This window comes from Sarcophilus harrisii, chromosome 3, assembly GCF_902635505.1.
Source record: "Sarcophilus harrisii chromosome 3, mSarHar1.11, whole genome shotgun sequence".
Taxonomy (NCBI): Eukaryota; Metazoa; Chordata; class Mammalia; order Dasyuromorphia; family Dasyuridae; genus Sarcophilus; species Sarcophilus harrisii.
The window spans coordinates 219,509,627-219,531,718 of record NC_045428.1 but is presented as its reverse complement, the minus strand read 5'-3'; the positions used below and the strand labels follow the sequence as shown (position 1 = coordinate 219,531,718).

The 22,092-nt window shown below is 35.2% G+C and overlaps 1 protein-coding gene across 2 annotated transcripts in view; it reads left to right on the top strand.

The window, feature by feature from the left end:
• The window catches only part of LOC100931403 (regucalcin-like), a 51,177-nt gene extending 32,577 nt beyond the window's left edge, over positions 1-18,600 (top strand). For both annotated transcript variants that reach the window (XM_003766697.3, XM_031959074.1), the window contains exons 2-7: positions 2,937-3,102; positions 9,308-9,490; positions 9,865-10,080; positions 13,572-13,703; positions 17,029-17,183; positions 18,286-18,600. In XM_003766697.3, the coding sequence (XP_003766745.1) occupies positions 2,940-3,102; positions 9,308-9,490; positions 9,865-10,080; positions 13,572-13,703; positions 17,029-17,183; positions 18,286-18,336 (900 nt within the window). In that variant the 5' untranslated portion in view covers positions 2,937-2,939 and the 3' untranslated portion in view covers positions 18,337-18,600. The remainder of the gene's footprint in view (positions 1-2,936; positions 3,103-9,307; positions 9,491-9,864; positions 10,081-13,571; positions 13,704-17,028; positions 17,184-18,285) is intronic.
• The last annotated feature ends 3,492 nt before the right edge of the window (positions 18,601-22,092 follow it).

The window sequence follows — 22,092 nt, the reverse complement described above, 5'->3', positions numbered from 1 at the left end:
CAGCTATTCCTCTGCTAGATCTATATCCAAAATAAATCAAAGTAAAAGGGAAAGGTCCTTTATGTGCAAAAATATTTATAGCAGCTCTTTTGTGGTGGCAAAAAAATCAAAACTAAGGGAATGCCCATCATTTGAAAGATAACTGAACAAATCACAATTTATGAATGTAATGGAGTACAATTGTGCTCTAAGAAATGAAGAAAGGTATTAGAAAAACTGGGAAGTTTGTTCTCATTGATGCAGAGTGAATTGAGAAATTTACCTTATTCTATCAGTATTAAGAAAATGAACAACTTTGAAAGACTTAGCTCTAATTATGTGATTCCAGAGAAATTATGAATAATGCTACCTACCTCGTGACAGAGAAATTATGGTCTAATATGCAGAACAAGAAATTCATTTTTGAACATGATCAATGTGGGAATGTGCTTTGCTTTTGTAATTCAGAGCTTTTCTCTTCCTTTCCCTTCTTCCCTCACCCTCTTTCTCACTTCCTTTTTTTTTCTTCCTTCCCCCTTTTGCCTCCCTCAGTCCCTTCTTTTTTTTTCTTCCTTCCTTCCTTCCTTCCTTCCTTCCTTCCTTCCTTCCTTCCTTCCTTCCTTCCTTCCTTCCTTCCCTTCTTTATGAGTTGGGGGATGTTGGGAGGGAAAATGAATGCTTGAAAAATTAGATTTACAAATTTTAAATGGGTTAAGGAACCCTGAGATAGAAGGAGAGATAGAGGGAACAAAAGTATAATTTTAAAAGGGAATTTCAGACCATGGATTGGTGACTATTTCAGTTGATAGGAAAATATAGATTATAAGATTTCTGATATAATGACTTGAAGATAGATTTTAATGGAAGATTTTAATGAATTGGGTCAGGATGTTTGAAGAGACATGATTGTATTTATTATAGTCACCAAGTCTGAGGGAAAGGTTTTTGGAAGGAGAGGAACACTGTAAGTCAAAGTACTGAACTCCTTGGAGGAATGGAGAGGAGGGTGGGGAAGAGGAAAGGAGGCTAGTAGATAAATTACCATAAGGATCTGCATATGATCATAGATGTAGAATTGGAAAGGACTTCAGACATCCAATTCAATCTCATTTTTCAGATAATGAACTTGAGTCCCAGAACATTCAATGACTTGCCCAATGTCATACAGATAATAAATGACAGATAGGATTTGACCTTTTAACTCAAAAGCCAGTGCTGTTTCCTCTGTACCATGTAGTCTCTCAGTTAGAGATAGAGTGAAGAGACTGATGGGATGCTCCTGCAAAGAATAGTGAGTGGATGAGGACAGAAGAAGGGTCTGGAAGTGGCAGTGAGGAACAAGAAGTGTGTATACTCCATCCCAGAACTCAACCAATGTGGAAAGATGGGTGGGTGGAAGGCTCATCCAAAACTAGAGAGAGTGGTCAGGAATACAGTCTTCTAGGAGGAACTAAATTTTCATAAGTACAAAAATGAGTATAAGATGAAGGAGAATTTTGTTCTCCAGGGCACAGTGGAAAGAGAGAGCAGAACAGGGTAAGACGACAGATTGGGAGTTACATGAAAATGAAGAAAAGTATCAACAACAACAAAACCCACCAATTACTTGTGATTTAAATCCACTAAGCAATTTATAGTAAGGGCTAAAAAAAAATTTATAGTAGTACTCAATCCATTGCACCATGGGAAACACATTCTCAATGTAGATGAGCACTTCTACTGCTATTTATGGGAGTAGAGAATTGCCTAGAGCCCGGTATTATATGGGCAGTACATGTCAGAGAAAGTATTGCACCCAGGTTTTCCTGAATCTGCTCTCTTCTCTACAGAATGCTACCTCTTGTAAAAATATAAAGTCTGAAATAAAGGCAGACCTAAATATTTGGAGAGACAATGTTCATAGTTCAATTGTATTGCAATGACGATACTGCACAAATTAATTTACATAGCTAATGTAACCTCAGTTAAATACTAATGCTTTTTTTTTTTTTTTAAAGAAAAATAGAGACTCTGGAGGCAGCTAGATGACAGACTACATAGAATACCCGCCCTAGAGTTGGGAGGACCTGAGTTCAAATACAAACTCAGACACTTAACATTTACTAGCTGTATGACTCTGCGCAAGCTACTTAACCCCAGTTCTATCACCAAAATAAAAAATAAAATAATTAGATAATGAAATTTATGAAGAAAATAATATCAAAATAAAATTTTCAAGTCATTGAATGTTCCTGGGATTTAAGTTCCTTATTTGAAAAATGAGAAGGTTGGACTAGATGATGTCTGAGGTACCTTCCAATTCATGAAATTTTAAACAGCAAAAAAAAATTTTTTTTAAAGCTAATGAAACTATCTTAAGACATTTTACAAAACATCATCAATTGAGGAGCAAGATGGTACAATCAGAAGCTCACTAACTTGGAAGGGAGAACACCTAGATTCAGATCTCAATTCTAATACTACTTGTGTGATGTTTAGCAATTCATTTAATCTTCTTGGACCTCATTTTTTAACATCTGTAAAAAAAAAATGGGGGGAAAGTTTGGATTATGCGGTCTTTAAAGGTCTTTCCACTTCTAGGTCTTTAATTCTGTCTCATAATGTATATAATTTGTTTTTATGTATTTGCATATTGTCTTCCCTATTAGAGTGTGAGCTCTTTGAGGGCAGGGGATGTCTTTTGCCTCTTTTTGTATCTCTCGAGCTTAGCACAACGCCTGGCATATAATACATAGTAATACATGGTTACACAAACTGATTGTTTAATAATGACATATAATGTTCAATAAGTTAGGCTCTCTTCCCCAAATAGAATTTTCAGTGTGTTCCTTTAAAGAGTGTGCTATAAACAGATGGCTCAAGTATTCATATTCAGTCTGTCTAAAAGGTAAGGGAAACCCCACCAACTGTGTGATTCAGTCATGGGTTTACTGACATTTACTCACTTTCTTTCTCAGGCAATGGCTTCTATTAAGATAGAGACTGTTCTGAAGGAAAAGAACCGGATGGGAGAGTGTCCTGTGTGGGATGAAAAGACTGGTCACCTTGTTTTTGTGGATATCAATGCACAAAAAGTTTGCAGATGGAACCCAATCACTGGGGAAGTACAGAGTATGACTTTGGGTAAGTAGGAGAAGCTGCTTATTGGAAAAACTTCCTACATGAAAAAAAGGGGCTTTCTTCATTTACTCATGTCCATGTATTCCTTTACTAGGGCAGAATAGTATATTGGAAGCACAATACATGAGTGAAAGGGAAACAGAAAAGAAAAAGAAAGAAAGAAAAAGCTGTTGCTGATAATATCAAGTTCAGATTCTTCTAACTTTTAGCATTTAAAAAAATTTTTTTCAACATTTCCATAACCTGGCCTATGTGACCTAGCTGATCTTACTTCTTTTATTATTCCCTGATTTGTACCTTCTCCTTTAGTTAACCCAAAGATCTGGGTTCAAATCCTGTTTCAGATACTTGCTAGTTGTCTTAACTGGGGACAAAATGCTTCATTTCTTTCCAACTCAGTTTCCTCTTCTAAAAAATGAAGATAACAGGATTGTTGAGAGGAACAAGCAAGGTAAGTAGGAACAAGCCTTAAAGCACCATCTTAATGTTATCTACTGACTATGATATTCATCCTAGCCATGCTATCTTTGCTTACCATTCTCTTTTTCTAAAATATCCCTTTATTTCTCCCTGTTCAATTTCTCCCCAGTCTTCAAGGTCTACCTCAAATCTCATTTCCTCCACAATGCCTTCCTTGATTACTCTAGACCTATTGAGTTAAATCAAATAAAAACAAACAAACAGCATTGCTAAGTGTTTATTAAGCACTTGTTGAGGAATATAATGATAACAGTGAAATGATCCCTACCCTCATAAAGTTTACATTCTTTCCCTCCCCCCAATTTTTAAACATTTTTATTTGAAGTTTTGAGTTCCAAAATCTATCCCTCTTTCCCTTTCTTCCCTCCCCCTGGCCATGCTATGTAATCAGATATAAGTTATACATGTACAATTATGTAAAACATTTCCATATTAATCATATTGTACAAAAAAGACTTGAATAAAAGAAAAAAATGAAAAATATCATGCTTCAGTCTGTATTCAATCGATTTCAGTTCTGTCTCTGGAGGCAGATACTATGTTCATCATTGGAGCTTTGAAATTGTTTTGCTTTAGTAAAACAAATCCAATACACTTGCAAGTCAAGACATCACTCTTCTAATATCTTTGTTCCTCTTCAAGAATAAACAACTAAGCACAACAAGAGTATTTCTCTAACTAGATAGTAAGCCTCTTGAGGAGAAGGAGTCTATCTTTTACTTTTGTGTTATCACTGGGCAGTATACCTACCCAGTAGATAACTTGTTGGTTGAATGATCTTTTTTAGAAAATCATGGGAGTCTGGGACTTGAGTTCAAAACCTGCCTGAGCCACAAGTTGTATGACTCTGAACAAGTCACTTAACTTCTGTCTGCCTCAGTTTCTTCTGTAAAATGGGAATAATAGTACTTTTCTCATAAGGTTATTGTGAGGATCAAACAATTTAATGTATGTAAAACATTTTGCAACCTTAAAGCTCTATATAAATGCTAATTTTTATTATTGGTGGTGTTGTGTTATTAAAGGAAGGAAGGGAGCAGGTATGTTTGAATCTATACAGAAATCATTAGCAAGTCTTAATGGTGAATTTAAGGTAGACTTCACCAGAGAGTTAGTAGATTATTGTTTGTTGTATTATAGGGTCACTTGTACTTTGAATGTAAATTCTTTGGGAATGGGAATCCTATCCTTCATTGCACTTGAATCCTCAGAGGCTAGCATAGTGCCTGGCACACCGAAAGGGCCTTAATAAATATTTGTTGATTGATTGATACTTGAAGACAGCAAGGGACCAAAATTTTTGGGAAATATCTTGTGTCTCTTAATGTTGTAAAATTTTGTCCTATCAGCTTCAGGAAGGTTGTATCAAAGAATGCTGGCAAAAACAAAACAAATTTATCATAAATGAAACTGAACAATTCATTGGTTAAAGAATCTGAAGATGGTCTTTATATTTTGAAAGACTTGCAAAGTTTTCTTCTCCATAGGAAATGGGATAGATGCAGAAAAATTGGGACTTTAATTCATTGTTGATGGATCTGTGACCTGATTCAACCATTTTAGAGAGCAATTTGGAATTATGCCCAAAGTATTATTAAATTGCCTATACCCTTTGACCCAGAAATTGCACTTTTAGGTCTGTTGCCCAAGATGAATAGGGGAAAAGAAAAAGAAACTATATGTTCTAGAATATTTATTGTGGTTCTCTTTGTGATGGCAAAGAACTGGACACTATAAGGATGCCTGTTGGTTGGAGAATAGCTGAACAAGTTGTGCTAAATGGAATATGGAATATTACTTTGCTATAAGAAATGATGAGCTTGATATTTTAGAAAAACACAGAAAGATTTGCATGAAATAATGAAGAGCAAAATGAGCAGAATGTGTATACAGTAACAACAATATTGTTTTAAGAACAACTTAGAGGGACCAAATCATTCTATTATTAATACCCAAATTATTTATTGAGGTTGTATGAAGAAAGATGCTATTTGTATCCAGAGAAAGAATTGATGTGTATGCATGTAGATATATGTATATACATATTGGTGTCCAATGGTAGCTACTTTTAGGATGGGAGGGAAGGGGGGACTAAGAAAGTTACATGATAACTTTGTTATATATTTAAAGAGAATAGCAAGTTGTATATAATAAACCTGCACTTTCAGGTGCAATCCTCTTTTTTTTTTCTATTCCACTTTGTTAAGAAAATGCTTCTTTTATTTCTTAAGTTTAGAATTTTTTCAAAAAGGAAATAAGATAGAAAAAATTTGAAAAATAAAATAGATCCATTTTTTCCCAATGACAATTAATAGAGAAGAAGGCAAAGCACATTCTGTGAAAGAGATGGATGACAACCAGTGTGGGGGAATCTGTTATCTACCTGGCTTTGTTCTTTTAATCATTTTTAAAGACTATTTATTTAAACGAAGGAGTAGGCAAGAACCAGGGAAGGATAGCTGATACATTGAATAATAGATTTAAGATCCTGGAGTTCTCAACAAGCCACAATATTGGTTGAAGCTAGTAAGATAAAATTTAATAAAAAAAATAAATGTAAAAATCCTACCCTTGGACTTAAAAAAAATCGTCTACAAAGGAACGAAATCACAGGTGCATTTAACTTAAGTTTAATTTATGCCTTAGAATGAGTATTGGGATAGAAGTCTGTTCCCTCAGCAGATCTCAGTTATGCCTTCTTGTTATGAGCATCTCCCCTGCCATATATAATTTTAGAATCTCCTCTTTATCGTATTGACAGACCATTGATATTCATTCTACTCAAATTGAAAGAGATGAGAGACAGCTTTAGTTGTTCTTTCTGACATTATTAGTGAGCTTATGACCCTGCTTGTGTTCATTTTGACTTTTTTGATTCCTTCTCTTGCCTTCTGATAAGACTGAAAAAAGTAACAATTATATGGTAGCATGTATTACCTCCTTATGTAATCACACAATTACATGAATGCATTTCCAGAGTATTTTTCCTCCTGTTATCGGTTTTCTTGTCAACTAAGGCTTTGTCTATTTTTTGTTTTCTTCTATTCAAGTAAAAGTTTTGATATAAGGTGTTACTTAAAAAAAAAACCCTCAAATTTACTTTCTATTGTTTCTATGGTAACCATTTCAGATCCATCTGTTCTCTAGTACAAACTGCCTTCTTTGAAAGAGACATGAACCTTTTCCTAGCCACAACTATTTAAAGGTACTATACTATATTGTAAGGCGGCTCAATGATTCAGTGGATAGAACACTGGAGTCAGGAAGATCTGAGCTCAAATTTGGCTTTGATTATTTATTAATTATGTGTCCATGGACAAGTCAATTAACTTCTATTTGTCTTAATCCACTGGAGAAAGAAAATGGTAAACTATACCAATATCTTTGTCAAGAAAATTCCATGGACAGTACTTTCTGGAGGATCAAAAAGAGTTGGACATGGCTGAACAACTATTTTTATAGGTGATTTCAGGGACTTTCTAGGGTAATTGCTACATTATATGATTTTTATGCTTACCATACTGAATTTAGATCTATTGTACAATATGAGTCTACTATACACAAGTACAGGGAAGTATGAGTACAAAGCAGTTTACATGGGAAATATGTTTTATATATTGCGTATTTTAACTTATATCAGATTGCTTGCTGTCTAGGGGAGGTAGGAGGAAAGGGAAGGAGGGAGAAAAATTTTGGAACTCAAAATCTTATAAAACATCAATGTTGGAAATTGTCTTATATGTAATATAATAACATATATGATATATTATTATTAATAATAATAATATATTATAATATATAATATAATAGTGTAATATAATTCAATATGTAAATGAAAAAATAAAATATTATTTACATTTCTTAAAAAATAAACATGGTTCAAAAAAAAGTTCAAATAAAGAATCTCCATGAAATTCTGTATCATGATATGGTAGATAAAAAATTAATGGAATCTTAGACTACATTAATATGAATCTAACAATTAACAAACCACTCCTGGAGGAAGGGATTAGGAGGCTGCATCTTCTCTCTTTTGGTGTCTCAGTCTCTCTGTTTCTGTCTCTGTCTTTTTCTCTTTCTGTCTCTCTTTATCTCCTCCCTCCCTAAGAGGACACTCTCAGTTCTGAATTAGTCACTTGGCTTGGATGAGCTTTGGTATTAGAGGAGTTTGACCTCTAATGAGAGGGATTAGGCTCTTCTTACCCTAAGTGAAAATTATTTAAATGTAGTTTTGGTTCCTATCTAAATTCTCCCCAAAGTGAGGAGTAGAAAATTATACAATGTGCAATATAAATCAGGTATAGGACAGGTATTTATTTCTTACACACACACACACACACACACACACACACACATACACACAAATGTTCTAAATGAAAGATTTTCATCAGTTTACACTGACAAAACTTAATACAGATTACAGTAATTTGTGATATTCTTATATTCAACATATATTGATGGAAACTTAAACGAGCAGTACTACTAATTACTGTTATACTCTGCTGGAATATTGAAACTAAACATTGAAACAAGAAAGATTTTGTGGAACTGCTGAACAGGCATTGTCAAATTTCATATAGGCTCTACAAGGCTCAAATAACTTCAATTCTGTCTTCTGGCAAGACAGAGCAGGACTTGGGCTCAGCCTTTTGTAATGGTCATCTTGTCAAATAAAGAAATTCCCTTCTAGACATATTTGATGGACCCTGGATTTAACCTCTTCAAATCACAAGACGGAACCATCTTAAGAACACCAATTGGTCATTTACTATCAAATAGTCACAAAGTAGAACAGGCAGAAAAAGTTTCAGGCTTAATCTCACCTAGTTGAGTGCCTTGTTCTATTTCTCATTACCATGTAGGAGTGGTCAATAAAGAGAGTAGGTGGATGGGAAAGGGTAACAGAACCACCTCCCTCCAACAAGAAGATTGAAGGGCTCTCATGTGCTTTGTAACAGAGAAGAGAAAGAAACAAATGAAGGTGGGCCCTTTCCTTTTAATGGTCCTCTGGCTCAGTGATTAATAAGGAGACTGTTTCATCATGCCCAAAACAACCTTTAATGCTGAGTCACATATGACTAGTTAAGAGCATCCAAGAATTTTGTAATCTCTAAGCATCAACTCCTGGCTGGCAGGTAGAGAAGCTAAGTTCACATTCTGTGAAACTACTAGCTATAGAAACATAGTATTTGAAAAGAAGGAAATGATAGACCCACTGTATCCTATTCCAGTTAGACCATATCTGGAGCTTAGTATTCAACTGTGGGCATCACATTTTGCAAGGGACATTGACATCCAGAGAAATACAACCAAAAACATGAGGAGACTTGAAAACATACAATGTAAAGATTTATTGATTGAACTAGGAATATTTAACTTGAAGAAAAGAAGATTAAGAAGAGGCAAGGGAGAATATAAATGTTTGAAGTTTTATTCAAATATTTTTAAGGATTATCATATGGAAAAGGGATCAGACTTTCTGCTTGACCCCAAAGGATAGGACCCAAGGGTGGAAGTTATAGGGAGATAGGTCTTTGATTCAATGTAAGGAAAAACTTCCAAAGAAATGGAATGAGTCCCCAATCTTAGAGGATTTCCAAGTGAAAGTTGTGGGTGAGTACTTGTTCCAGAATCATGTGTAAAGATTGGACCAGATACCTTTTCAAACCCATGCATAACTAGGAGTGATTCCTGTTCTTCACTATCTTCTCCTTTGTATTTCTTGCAGATGCCCGTGTAGGATGTGTGGCCCTCCGAGAGTGTGGGGACTATGTTGTAGCCTTTGGAACCCGGTTTGGTCTCTTGAACTGGGAAAACCAATCAGTGACCACTGTTTCTCATCTTGAGCAAGATAAACCAAACAATAGGTTCAATGATGGCAAAGTAGATCCAGCTGGAAGATTTGTGGCTGGTAAGGATGGAAATAATTATAATGGCTCCTATTTATACTATTTCTTAAAGTTGACTCAGTGCTTGCTTCACAATGACCTTGTGAGATAGGTAGTAAATATATTATCCCTGTTCTACAGAGGAGAAAACTGAGACTTAGAATGATGGAGCAACTTGTTTTGAAAAAAAATGCTGAACTTCACGCATAAATCTGACAAAAACAATTTTGTTAAGTTTTATGTTATTCCAAGTTGAAATATTTCTAGTTTAGAGACTAGTAAATATCTAGGGGAAGATTTGAACCCAAGCTTCCTATTTTTTGTTTTTGATTCCATTATCTAGCACATAAGTGATTAATAAATATTAATTGATTGTTTGATTGATTGATCCTTGTAGGTACAATGCCTGAAGAACCTATCTCAGGAGTGTGGGAGAAACAACAAGGATCTCTCTATACTCTCTATTCAGATTGCTCTGTGGTGAAGCAATTGGACCAACTAGGCATCTCAAATGGATTGGACTGGTCTCTGGATCACCAAATATTCTACCACATTGATAGCCTGACATATGCTGTGCATGCTTTTGACTATGATCTACAATCAGGGAAAATTGGTATGAATATGATCTTATAATCTTTTTTATTTCAGTATTCCTGAATATACTGAATACTGAAAGCCACTCTTATTAACCCAATGGGAACAGGTGATGTGAAAATGGACTTGTTCTCCAATGGTTCATTTAAGATAAATAATTCATATGGATGCTAATGGATTTATAGAACTCATTTCTCTAAGAGATTAATTCAAGAAAATAAATATAAAATGGTTTTGACAAATTGGTGAATAGTGGAATTATGAGAGACTATTGAGATAACCTGCCAAGACTCTAGGGTACATACATTAGCCTTGATGTAACTATACAAACCTGGCCAAAGAATTATGGACAAATTGTGAAACAGGAGAATTTTTTTTCATTTAATTAGATTTTTTTAATCAATGAAAATCCACCTTCTCTGTTTCCTACCTCCCCTTCAATTAAGAAAGAAAGAAAAGGGGCAGCTAGGTGGCATAGTGGATAGAGCACTATCTCTGAAGTCAGGAGGATCTGAATTCAAATTTGATCTTAGATACTTAACACTTCCTAGCTGTGTGACCCTGGGCAAATCACTTAACCCCAATTGCCTGTGGGAAAGGGGAGAGAAAGAAAAACTAAACTCCTGTTATAATAAACATAGAGTCATTTATAGGCTCTCTGGGAGCACTTTACCTGTTTTAAAGCACTCAATACCCTCAGGTTCTCTTTTTCCCTTCCCCTAGTAAAACCTGCCCTTTGGAAAATCATTTTTAAAAAACTTTTAGTATAAATTTGTCTATGTAACACTTCTTCTAGGGCTGTTTTCATTTTTAGGCTTTTATTATAGAATTTTTAAGGAATTGTCCCCATTCCTTGAGTAGATAGGGGAAATAATTTAGGGCAGAGAAACCTTGCTGACAGCCATGAGATGGGCAGCTGCCTTCATTGCCAAGGAGTAAGGCCATCCCCATCAAAAGGACCACAACCCTTTTGATGATAATGTTGCTTGGTGCTACTGTGATATACAGAGCACTGGACTGTCATGGTTCTGGTCTGCTGTGGTAATGGTTGGGTTATAGAAGGAAGCTTAAGTTTATAGTTTAAAAATCTGAGTTCAGGCTCTAGCTCTACTACTACCCAGCTATTTGAACTTAGTGAATCATATTATATTTCTAGGAAAGAATTTTTTTAATCTATAAAATCAGGATTGAATTAAATAACTTATGAATTCAATTTTAGGGTTAAAATTCTTTGAGTCTATATGCTACTTAAACATCAAAGAACATTGCTTTGATGTATTGTTATAGAACTCATGATACTAGGGATCAATCATCACGCTTTTTTAAACAGTATTCTTTGACTCAGTTTATATTAGCTGTTTACTCTTCCTTGGCACACACTAGTTTATTGTATAATAGATGCTTATTGAATTGAATAGAAAAATTATTGGGAGTAGTGCTATAATTTCTGTTTCTGGGGAGGTTGGGGTTGGTAGGTCATGTGATCTTTGGAGTTTTGAATTATAGTGGGCTAAACCTGATTGAGTGTCCATACTAAGTCTGGCACCAATATGGTAAGTCTCTGAGGGCTCAGACTCTAAGGAAGAGTGAACAAATTCAAGTCATAAGTTCAAAGTATCCACCCTAAAAAGACCTCAAATTAGGTATATGGGTAATGTTAAACTTCTAGGCTAGGTGAGGTAGAGAAAGGAGAGAAGGAAGAAAAGAAAGAAGGAAAATAAGGGAGAAAGGAAGAAAGCAAGGGAAGGAGGAGGGAGAGAGAAGGAGGGAAAGAAGAAGGAATAGAAAGGAAAGGAAAGAAGAAAGGAAGAAAGAAGGAAGAAAGGAAGAAAAAATTGTCAATGAGTTAGTAACCATTTATTAAGTGCCTATTGTGCATCAAGAAATATGCTAAGCCTTGGGAATACAAAAAGAAACAAAAAAGTAGATCCTACCCCAATTGTATCTCACAGTCTTATAGAGACAAAACACACAAGTAAAAAGTTAAACAACTATGCAAAATTTAAACAATAGTTCAACCTAACAATAAGAAAGATATCAGAGTTGGATTTCATTCTTTATGCAATGGGGAGCCCATGAAGATTTTTGAACAGGGGATAACGATCAAAACTGTGTCTTAGGAAAATGAATTAATTAAAGTTTCATTTCAGAAAAATAATGAATGAATATTAAATGCATACTATTTGCATAATACAATAATCTTTGAATGATATGCAGGATAGATTGCATAAGGCCAAAGTTGGAGAGAGGGAGATTAGTTTAAAGATTAGATTTTTTAAAGTCTGATATAGATGATAGCAATAGAAATGAAAAAAGAAAGATTTTGTCAAAGAAGCTCTAGGTGGAAGTGTGAAGAAGGAGGAGAAATAAAAAATGACTGAGATTTCAAATAGTAGAGACTAGGATAATGGTAGTATAGAAAAAGATGAAGGAACAAGAAAACAGAGCCATACCTTTTGCTTTCAGCATTCAGACTGGTCTATCTTGCGGGTTTTCAATAATCATTCCTATCTCTCTGGCTTATTCCTCTACAGATTCTATCTCTGAGAAAATTATAACTTAACTCATTTTAGCTCTCCCTAGAGGTATTAGACTCTGAAATGGACAAGACTGGCCCCCTCATCCCTGGGTCAAGGGGCCTCAGGCTTATAGGAAAATGTTGCTTAAACTAAATTAAGGGAAGTGGTTTTTTTTATGTTCAGACAGAATTCTTGGCTAACAATGTCAGACATTCTGTAAGCTCTCCAGCATCCCTTTCTCGAGCGAGAAGTCTAGTCACTTTTGTAACTGCAAAGCAGGGCAAGAATTGCTTATAAGCCTGTCTCTATTTGGGTTCCACATGGAACTCGATCCAGAGATCCACCCCGGCCGGTGAATAAAACTGTTCTCTAAACTGCAAACCCCTTGGCTGTCCTGAATTTTATTGCCTGGGCTATTTCAACTCCACTCATTGTAAACAAGCAGAGTCTTCCAATAACTGTCAAAATATAGAATATTCAGGAAAGTAATTTACATTGAAGAGATTATAATTTCTGATCTTTAGTGAGGCAATGGAAATATATTTCACTTCCAAATGAATTACCCCTCTTCCTCCAAAATGATTCAATATCAGTCTCCTTAAAAGACTTAAAAGTAGAAAGACCAAATGGAATAAGTCTCAATCATTTTAAAAGAACAAGTGAGGCACTATATACCAAGATATGCTCCAAATGGATGAATAATTTAGACATAAATGGTAACAATATAAGAAAATTAGAGGAACATGGAAGAAACTTAGAACACAGATGATCTGTGGTTATAATTTTTAATCGCCTGAGCTAGTCAAATCTCAAGGATGGTATCCATATTTTTAAAAGAAAATCTAGCCTAATTTGCATGGAAATATGGAGGTGACACTTAGGATATTTTCCCAAGATAATAGCTCACTTTTGAGTACTTTTCCAACAATAAGATTTTATAAATCTATGATTTTATAAAATTCTCCATCCATCCATCTTCTCCTTTTTATAGCCAATAGAAGGCTTCTCTATAAGCTGGAAGAGGAAGAAAACATGCCTGATGGTATGTGCATTGACACTGAAGGAAAGCTGTGGGTGGCTTGCATTGATGCGGGGAGAATAATACGCTTGGATCCTGAGACAGGTAAAATACTGCAAACGAAATTCTAAAAATTTTTGTCAGGTATGGGATTGCTTTTGGAATGGAATTTCCAACTAGAAATAACATGTTGGTATGTTGACTTCAGAGAGACAGAAATAAGAGAAGTCAGTGATTTATCAAATCATAATTGCCCTCACTAGTCTTACAATCTTTCACTTTTTTTAATAGAAATTATTCAAACCAGGTTATTTTTTTATGAACCAATATCTCTCAAAAGTCACAAGCAACTAGAGAGACTTACATGAACTAATGTTAAGTGAAATGGCTAGAACCAGGAGAACATTGTATACAGCAACAATAAAATTATACCATGTTCAATTCTGATGGACAGGAGTGGCTCTTTTCAACAGTAAGATGATTCAGGCCAGTCCCAATGGTTTTGTGATGAAGAGAGCCATCTGCACTCAGCGAGAGGATCGTGGGGTCACAAAATAGTATTTTCACTTTTTAAAAAATTGTTGTTTGCTTGCATTTTGTTTTCTTTCTCATTTTTTTTCCTTTTTGATCTGATTTTTCTTGTGCAGCATGATAATTGTGGAAAGATGTATAGAAGAATTGCATATGTTTAACATATTACATTACTTGCATTTAGATGAAGGGGTGGGGGAAGGGAAGGAAAACAATTTGAAACACAAGGTTTTGCAAAGGTGAATGTTGAAAATTATCTATGCATATGTTTTGAAAATGAAAAGCTTTAATCAAAAGAAAAAAGAAATTATCTCAGCTTTAAAAAAAAAAAAAACTTGCCAGCAAAATGATTTTCACATAAAGCTAATCAAATTTTTAATTCACTAGAGAATGTAGCTTTCTTTTCACATCTTCAACAAATATTTATTGAGCATCTATTATGTGCAAAGTAAAATAACAGTAAATAGGGGCATGTGGAATATTCAGACAGTAATAATATCTCTGGTGCTGAGGTCTTTTTAAGGCTGTTCATTCATTTTTGGTGTCTACTTGGCACTTAACTCTCACCTGTGACTCCAAGAAGCTATAGTATGTGAGCAGCCATACCCAGACAAAACTATCTCATCAGACAGGCTAAACTAGGTTGAGGGTCATTGACAAGTCTCAAAACTGTGGGTGAGTTAGAATGTGAGTTAGTTGGGATGTCTACCCCAAGCATGTGAAGATTTTCTCCGAAGGAATGGGGAGATGAGAACAATTTATTCCAACATCCCTGAAAGTGGCAGAAGCAGGTTCTGAGGAGTGCTTAGAGCTTGGTCAGAAATTGAAGAAGCCAAAGTCTTGGACCACTGCTAGTCATTCTGACTTTTGCTTTGCCATTCTGAAAGAGAAAGGTTGACAGCTTTGTGACCTCTATCTCACTTAAATCCAATTTATGCACAAGTCAAGACATCACCCTGTGATGACATTGGTCCTCTTCCAAAATGACTCAAATTAGATAGCACCTTATGGCTTACAAAATGCTTTACATAGGTTAACTCAGTTCCTCATAATACTCCTGGGAGGTCTGGTTATCATGGTCCCAATTTTATAGAGGAGAAGACTGAATCATGGAGAAGTCAATTAACTTGCCCATGGTCACACAGATTGTAAGTGTCTGAGGCAGGATTTGAATTCAAATCTTCCTAACTCCAAGTTCAGCTCTCAATCAGTTCCAGTAGAGCAGTAATGAATTGAACCAGAGAAAGTACTCTGGGAGATGACTATGAACCATTACATAGAATTCCCAATCCCTATATTTTTGTCCGCCTGCATTTTTGATTTCCTTCACAGGCTAATTGTACACTATTTCAAAGTCTGATTCTTTCTGTACAGCAAAATAACTGTCAAGACATGTATATTGTATTTAATTTATACTTTAACATATTTAACATGTATTGGTCAACCTGCCATCGGGAGGAGGGAATGGGGGGAAGGAGGGGAAAAAATGGAACAAAAGGTTTGGCAATTGTCAATGCTGTAAAATAAAATAAAATACTAATGCCGGATGAGTGAGATGGAGCTGAAGATGGGTGAAAAATTAGGAGATTAATTGCCTGGGTGTGAGTGATATCACCTGAACCTGGGCCAGTAGAAAGAAAATAGAAAGTAGCAATAAAGATACCTTAACACATAAAAATATCCCCCCCAACCTGGACTCTGATACTTAGAACTTCTTTAATGGTGGATCAAGTCTTTCATTCTGCCATCACCAATAAAACTTAAATGCAAATTTAATTTGCATTTTAATATATTAAACTAATATATTTAAAATATTTAATATTTTAATAGGCATAACATAAAACAGTGCTTTTCTTGCAACAACAATTTAAGGTAAATATATAAATATTTGTATTCCTGCTTCGTAGACAAGAACACGGAAACAATATAAAAGGCTTTTCTATAATAACATAACTAATAAATGTCAGATTTTGTATTTGACCTTGGGTTTCTATCTCTAAGTGTCTCATTCTTTCTAGCCTTCTGTATTTTTCAAGAGAAGATATATGGACTAAATTTATACTAGAGTATACTTAACAGGTATTGAAAGCATGGAGTGATATCAGGGAGAGAGAAGAGACCACAGCTTTGTGGGTCCTGAAAGATGTAAAAGATAGCAAGGTGGATGAGAAAGGCTAAATAAAGGGAGAGACTGTACGATTAAAAGAGTATTTGTGTACTTCACAATTTTGCCAAAGGCTAGCTGTAACATCAGAGAAATGTTTTGTTTTCTTTTTTGTTTTTTTAATTTTTATTTATTTATTTGTTTTTAACATCACAACTTTTAAAAGTCCAAGAAGCTATTTTGCTTTTGTGATAACCTGCTGGGGAGCAATAAATTTATTACTAAATTTTTCAAAGCAGAAGCAACAAAAGAAGAAATGTTTTGTTTCCTAAGTACTGGTGCTTCCTGGTAGATATATGATGGACTTGGAATCTTAGAACCTGAGGTCAACTCTTACCTCAAACAAAGACTAGCTCTGTGATCTGTGATTGTGGCGTCTTAACACTCAATCCACTAGACCAAAGGCGTCAAACCCCAATAGAAACAGATCTTTGCCACATATTGGCTTACAAAACCATAAATTAACATTATCTATATTTTATTTTATTTTTATTTACTTTGTTAAACATTTCCCAGTTACATTTTAACATGATTCAGGCAATTCTCAGAGTTTTGTGGGTTGCTTGTAGCCTACATACAAAAGTTTGACATCTTAGCCTTGTGCTATTCTGCCTCATGTTATCATACCCTGAATTAGAAGACTGATTTAAGGATACTTCTCGGGCAACTTTCCCTGGGCTCCAAGGTTTAATTATCACTCTATACAAATTTAAGCTGCTACCATTATTCTTATAGGAAAAAGACTGCAGACAGTGAAGATGCCCACTCCTAGGATTACATCCTGCTGCTTTGGTGGAAAGGATTACTCTGAACTCTACATCACTTCAGCCTCTGATGGCTTGAGCCAAGAAGAATTGACAAAAGAACCACATGCAGGAGAGATTTTCAAGGTAGTGAGACCATGGATCCTTTTATTCATTCGTTTATACAGCAAAATGGGCCTCTAACTGGGCTCTTACTTTTTAAAAAAATGTACTTTGTAAACCTCAAAATTCTATATAAACAAGAAGGTAACACACATTTATTTAGCTCTTAATATTTATGTAATTAGCCAGTTAGGTGGCATGGCAGATAGAGAACTAGGCCTGACGTCAAGAAGATATGAGATCAAATCTAGCCTCAGACATTTACAGCTATGTGACACTGGACAAGTCATTTAATCCTTTTTGCCTCTATTTCCTCTGTAAAACTAGCCAGAGAAGGAAATAGCAAATCACCCAAAAGGAGGTGACTTCTCTCTGACTTCTCAGGAAGGCCGAGAGCTCTTAGGGGAGATGGGGAACCAAACCAGACATTGTCAGCAGGTTCCCTCTGGGCTGAAGGGTCTTATACTTTACCCAGAGTTCCCACACTATCTGCAGCCCTCTACACATAGTACAATATTATTCACTATGCAGCTGACAATAAAGTTGTTTAGTTTTTTTTTTTTTTAACATTCTCTATTTTACACTTCTTAATCATATAGATAGACTTTTTTGCTTTTCATGTAGGTTTCATTTGAATGAATGAGTCTAGGAGATCTTCACATAATGGATAGAGAGCCAGGTCTGGAGTCAGGAAAATTCAACTTCCTGAGTTCAAATCTGGTCTCAGACATTTACTAACTATGGAATCCTGGCAAGTCTCTTAGCCTATTTGCTTCAGTTTCTTCATCTGTAAAATGACCTGGGTATGGAAAGGACAAACCACTCTAATATCTTTGCCAAGAAAACCCCAGACAGAGTAATGAAAGGTGGGACATGATTGAAATAGGTCTGATTCTTTTTTTTTTCCTGTGAATTACAGCTTCCCACTTTCAAGTAGGGCATATCACAGATTTATTGGGGGGAGAGGGGTACCTTGACAGCTGGGAAAATGGCTGTTGTTTGAGTTAAGTTGTTTTGTTATCAGTTGTATCTTTGGCTTTAAAATCAATACATGACATGATAGTTCTTCATGATTTCAAAGAATTAAAGGAAATGATTTACATTTTAATCTGTTTTATTTTAACAGGTAACTGGACTGGGTGTGAAAGGAATCCCTCAGTATTCCTTTGCAGGTTGAACACTTCAGGTCACAAAAATTTCATCAAGAAGTCTTTCATAACAAGAGGTTTGGCAATTGTCAATGCTGTAAAGTTACCCATACATATAACCTGTAAATAAAAGGCTATTAAATAAAAAAAAAAAAGTCTTTCATATTTCAGAGGAATTTAAACCTGTAACACAGTCCTGTAGTCCTGTGTGGTACTTATTTCTGTACTTATACTCTATCTCTTTCATGACTCCTTAACAGATTTAGACAATAAAGATATATGCATTATGCTAAGATCTTTCCCATCCATTATATTCTTCTTTACTTTTTATTATTTTTGCAGGCTATCCCAATATACTTTTATGCTCTGTTGAAGGTATATACAAGAATGTAATATTCATGCGCTATCATGCGCAATTTCCATGCAGTGGATGAATCCTTTATAAAAGATTTATAGGCGGTCATATACACATAAACAACAGTTTATTTGGCATGGGCATCTTTGCCATCTTCCCTGGTGCTATATCTATATTACCCACCAAGAGCAGTGAACCTCCAAATAGGATTAATGGAATTAATCCATTTAGGTTTGGGACCTGGGATTAAACAGTCTTGATTGGTGAGTAAGTGAAGTAAGTGAAAATCCATCTCAAACCACTTTAACTGGCTCCAGATCATGTCTCACACTCTATCTAACCATCTACCAAGCAAGACACTATAGATATCTTGTCACCTGCCTTATTGCTCACACACAGACTCTCACATCATGCCCACCCCATACACCATTTCATTTCTTATCTTTATTATGGGAACAATAATCAAATAATAGTACTATTTCCATCAGAGTGAGACCATTTACTCCCTGAATTCCTTTGCCTTAATAACCAAAGCTGCCAACTCTATCCACAATTTCCCTATATGAAGTATATACCCCCATTAGAAGTTCCTTTATGGTGAAACTATTTCACTTTTGTATTTGTATCCTTAGTGCCTAGCACTTAATAAATTGTTGACTGATACAGATAAATCATCAATCACCTTATCGATTGATGAATGTGTGATTGAAGTACAGATATACTGGGATTCCACATTGATGAACTCACAGATCCATTGAATAATTGAAGAATAAATCAACTAAATCCATTTACTATAGTAGTATGATTGAATTCTTTGTGTGTATGTATGTATGTATACATGTGCTCTTTTTAGTATGATTATAAAGTAAGGACTATACTTATTTTTCCACCCTCAGCCTTATAAGAAAATCACATTTGCCCATCGCCCCATAGAATGAAATAATTATGGATTACATTTCAAGTAAATCAGATATATTTTCATCTAGACTCATGATTTCATGATGTAGGGAATTCCTTTGAAGGGAATGCCCTTGGCCAAAGGAGATTAGCAACTGCTCTGCAACTTATCCTGAAAAATTGTGAGAGGAATTGAGAGCTTAAGTGACTTGGCCACAGCCATACATCTAGTATGTTGTCAGAGGCAAGACTCCAACTACATCTTCTTGACCCTAAGGCCAGCTCTTGATCTGCCTACAAGTCAGACCAATAATATGCTGTAAAAGTCAAAATACAACAACTATATATAACCCCAGTAATTAGAGAACATTCAACTCTATTATTTTATTGGTGATGAAACTGCAATCAGGGAAAACCTTCCTCGAGGTCCTTTAAGCTTGAAAAATGAACCAGGACTAGAGACTAGAACTTCTGATTTTTGAGATCCATTCATTTTTGTTTTTTTCCTTCTTAATATCTTATATTCTTTTATCATTGTCATTTCTGATAGCTAAGAAAAAAAAGTGGTTAGAGCTCTGCACCTGCAATCAGGAAGATCCAAGATCAAATCTGGCCTCAGACACTAGTTGTGTGACCTCAGGCAAATCACTTAACACCAACTATCTTGCCAGAGAAAGACACACACACACACACATACACACACACACACACACACACACACACACACGGTGGAGGGGAAGGAGAGATAGAATTGGATAAATAGCCTCTGAGTTCTCGTCTAGTGGTAATGTATAATTCTGAAGCTTCCTTCTTTTCTTCCTATTCTATATTGTAATTGAACCTTTCCTGGTAATAATGACAAACAATTAAACCAAAGCAACAAAACTACTTTCTGGCATTTTAAGGAATGTTCTGCCCTAGTATTCTCCCACTTCTCTTCATCATTTGTTCTCTAGAACAAAGGTGGTTTATTCCATTCACTCAGTTTAATTTCATCGTATGGCAGAAAGAGCTCTAACTCGATTCAAAAGACATTGGGTTCAAATCCTGTTTCCAATACCACTTTCTGACTTTGGACAAATCACTAAAACTTCCTTAATCCTATTTCTTCATCTGTAAAATGAAACAGTCAGACTAGAAGACCTCAGAGGTCCCTTCCAGCCCTAGACCAATAGCCTTAGTATTCTTCTCATTCATATTATCATAGTTATCTACATTCTTCAACTTGTCCTTATTTTACTCAGTATCAATTCCTTCACATCTTCCTATGTTTCTATGAATTCTTTATATTCAGTCTTTCTTATTGTACATTAATATTCCAATATAATCATATACATTCAGCCTGTCAGCAATAAACCAGTTTATGGCACCTACCTAGATTGCTCCTAATTTTTACTATTGAAAAAGTGCTGCTATGAATATTTTGATATATATGAGACCTTTCTTTCTGTCATTGACCTTAGATTTGAAGGATCTTTGAGCCAAAAGGTATAAATGATTAGGCATTTTTCTAGAATAAATCCTATTATGGGCCAGAACTCTGAAACAAGGATTCTTTCAAGATGTTAATTCAATGGAATTGATGAGACAATGGTTGTCTGGTTTAGCATGGTGATTAATAGTTCTCTAAGTTCAGTATGAGTGATTTAATCTTACAACAAATAATGTTTTCCTAGTGAATAATGATTGGTTTATACTCAAAATAGAGCATATAAAGCTTCGACAAACTGAGCCAGAGTCAGAGCCAGAAACAGATTCAGAAGGGCCAGACACAGACTAGGAATGGACCCAGAGACACATTCATTCCATTTTCTGTCAGGTTCTTGGTGGCTTTCCTGGGGGACCAAGAGGCTAGGAGACAGAGCCAGAGAAGACAAGAGGACTGGAGGTGGGGAGCCTGTCTTCCAACAATACCGCAACAGTTATTGTTTCCTTTTTTTTTTTTTTTTTTTTTTTTTTTTTAGTTATTTTTCCCCTGTCTGCTAGGTGCAAGGTAAAAACCCTAGAAGTATTTTAATTTGTATTTTTATTAATATAAAATTATTTGAAGCATGTTTTCAGTTGGTCATTGACATGGCAGTTTTTTTGAAAACTGTACCTTTTTACTATCTTACTGGGGGATGTACAATGTACTTTTTTTTTTTAATTTATCTTAATAACTTTTTATTTTTCCAAATACATACAAAGATAGTCTTTACAAAATCCTGTGTTCCAAATGTTTCTCTCTTCTTCCCCTTCCCTTACCTAAATAGCAATCAAATGTACTTTCTTTGATGATGCATTGGCTTCCTGATTTGTCTTATAAAATGGTTTTAAATATATCGCATAGCCTCTACAAAAGTCTGCGCATGTATCATAAGCCAGATACAACATACAAGACTGATCTATCTAAAACTAGTTAGCTACAATGAACACTTAATTATTTTGTTTGCTTTCTTCAGATTTAGGAGGGGGATGATTCAGGCTGCTCAAGTCTTGTAGAAAAGCTGTTGAAGCAAGTTTGAACTGACACCTTTCTTTCATCTTGAAATAT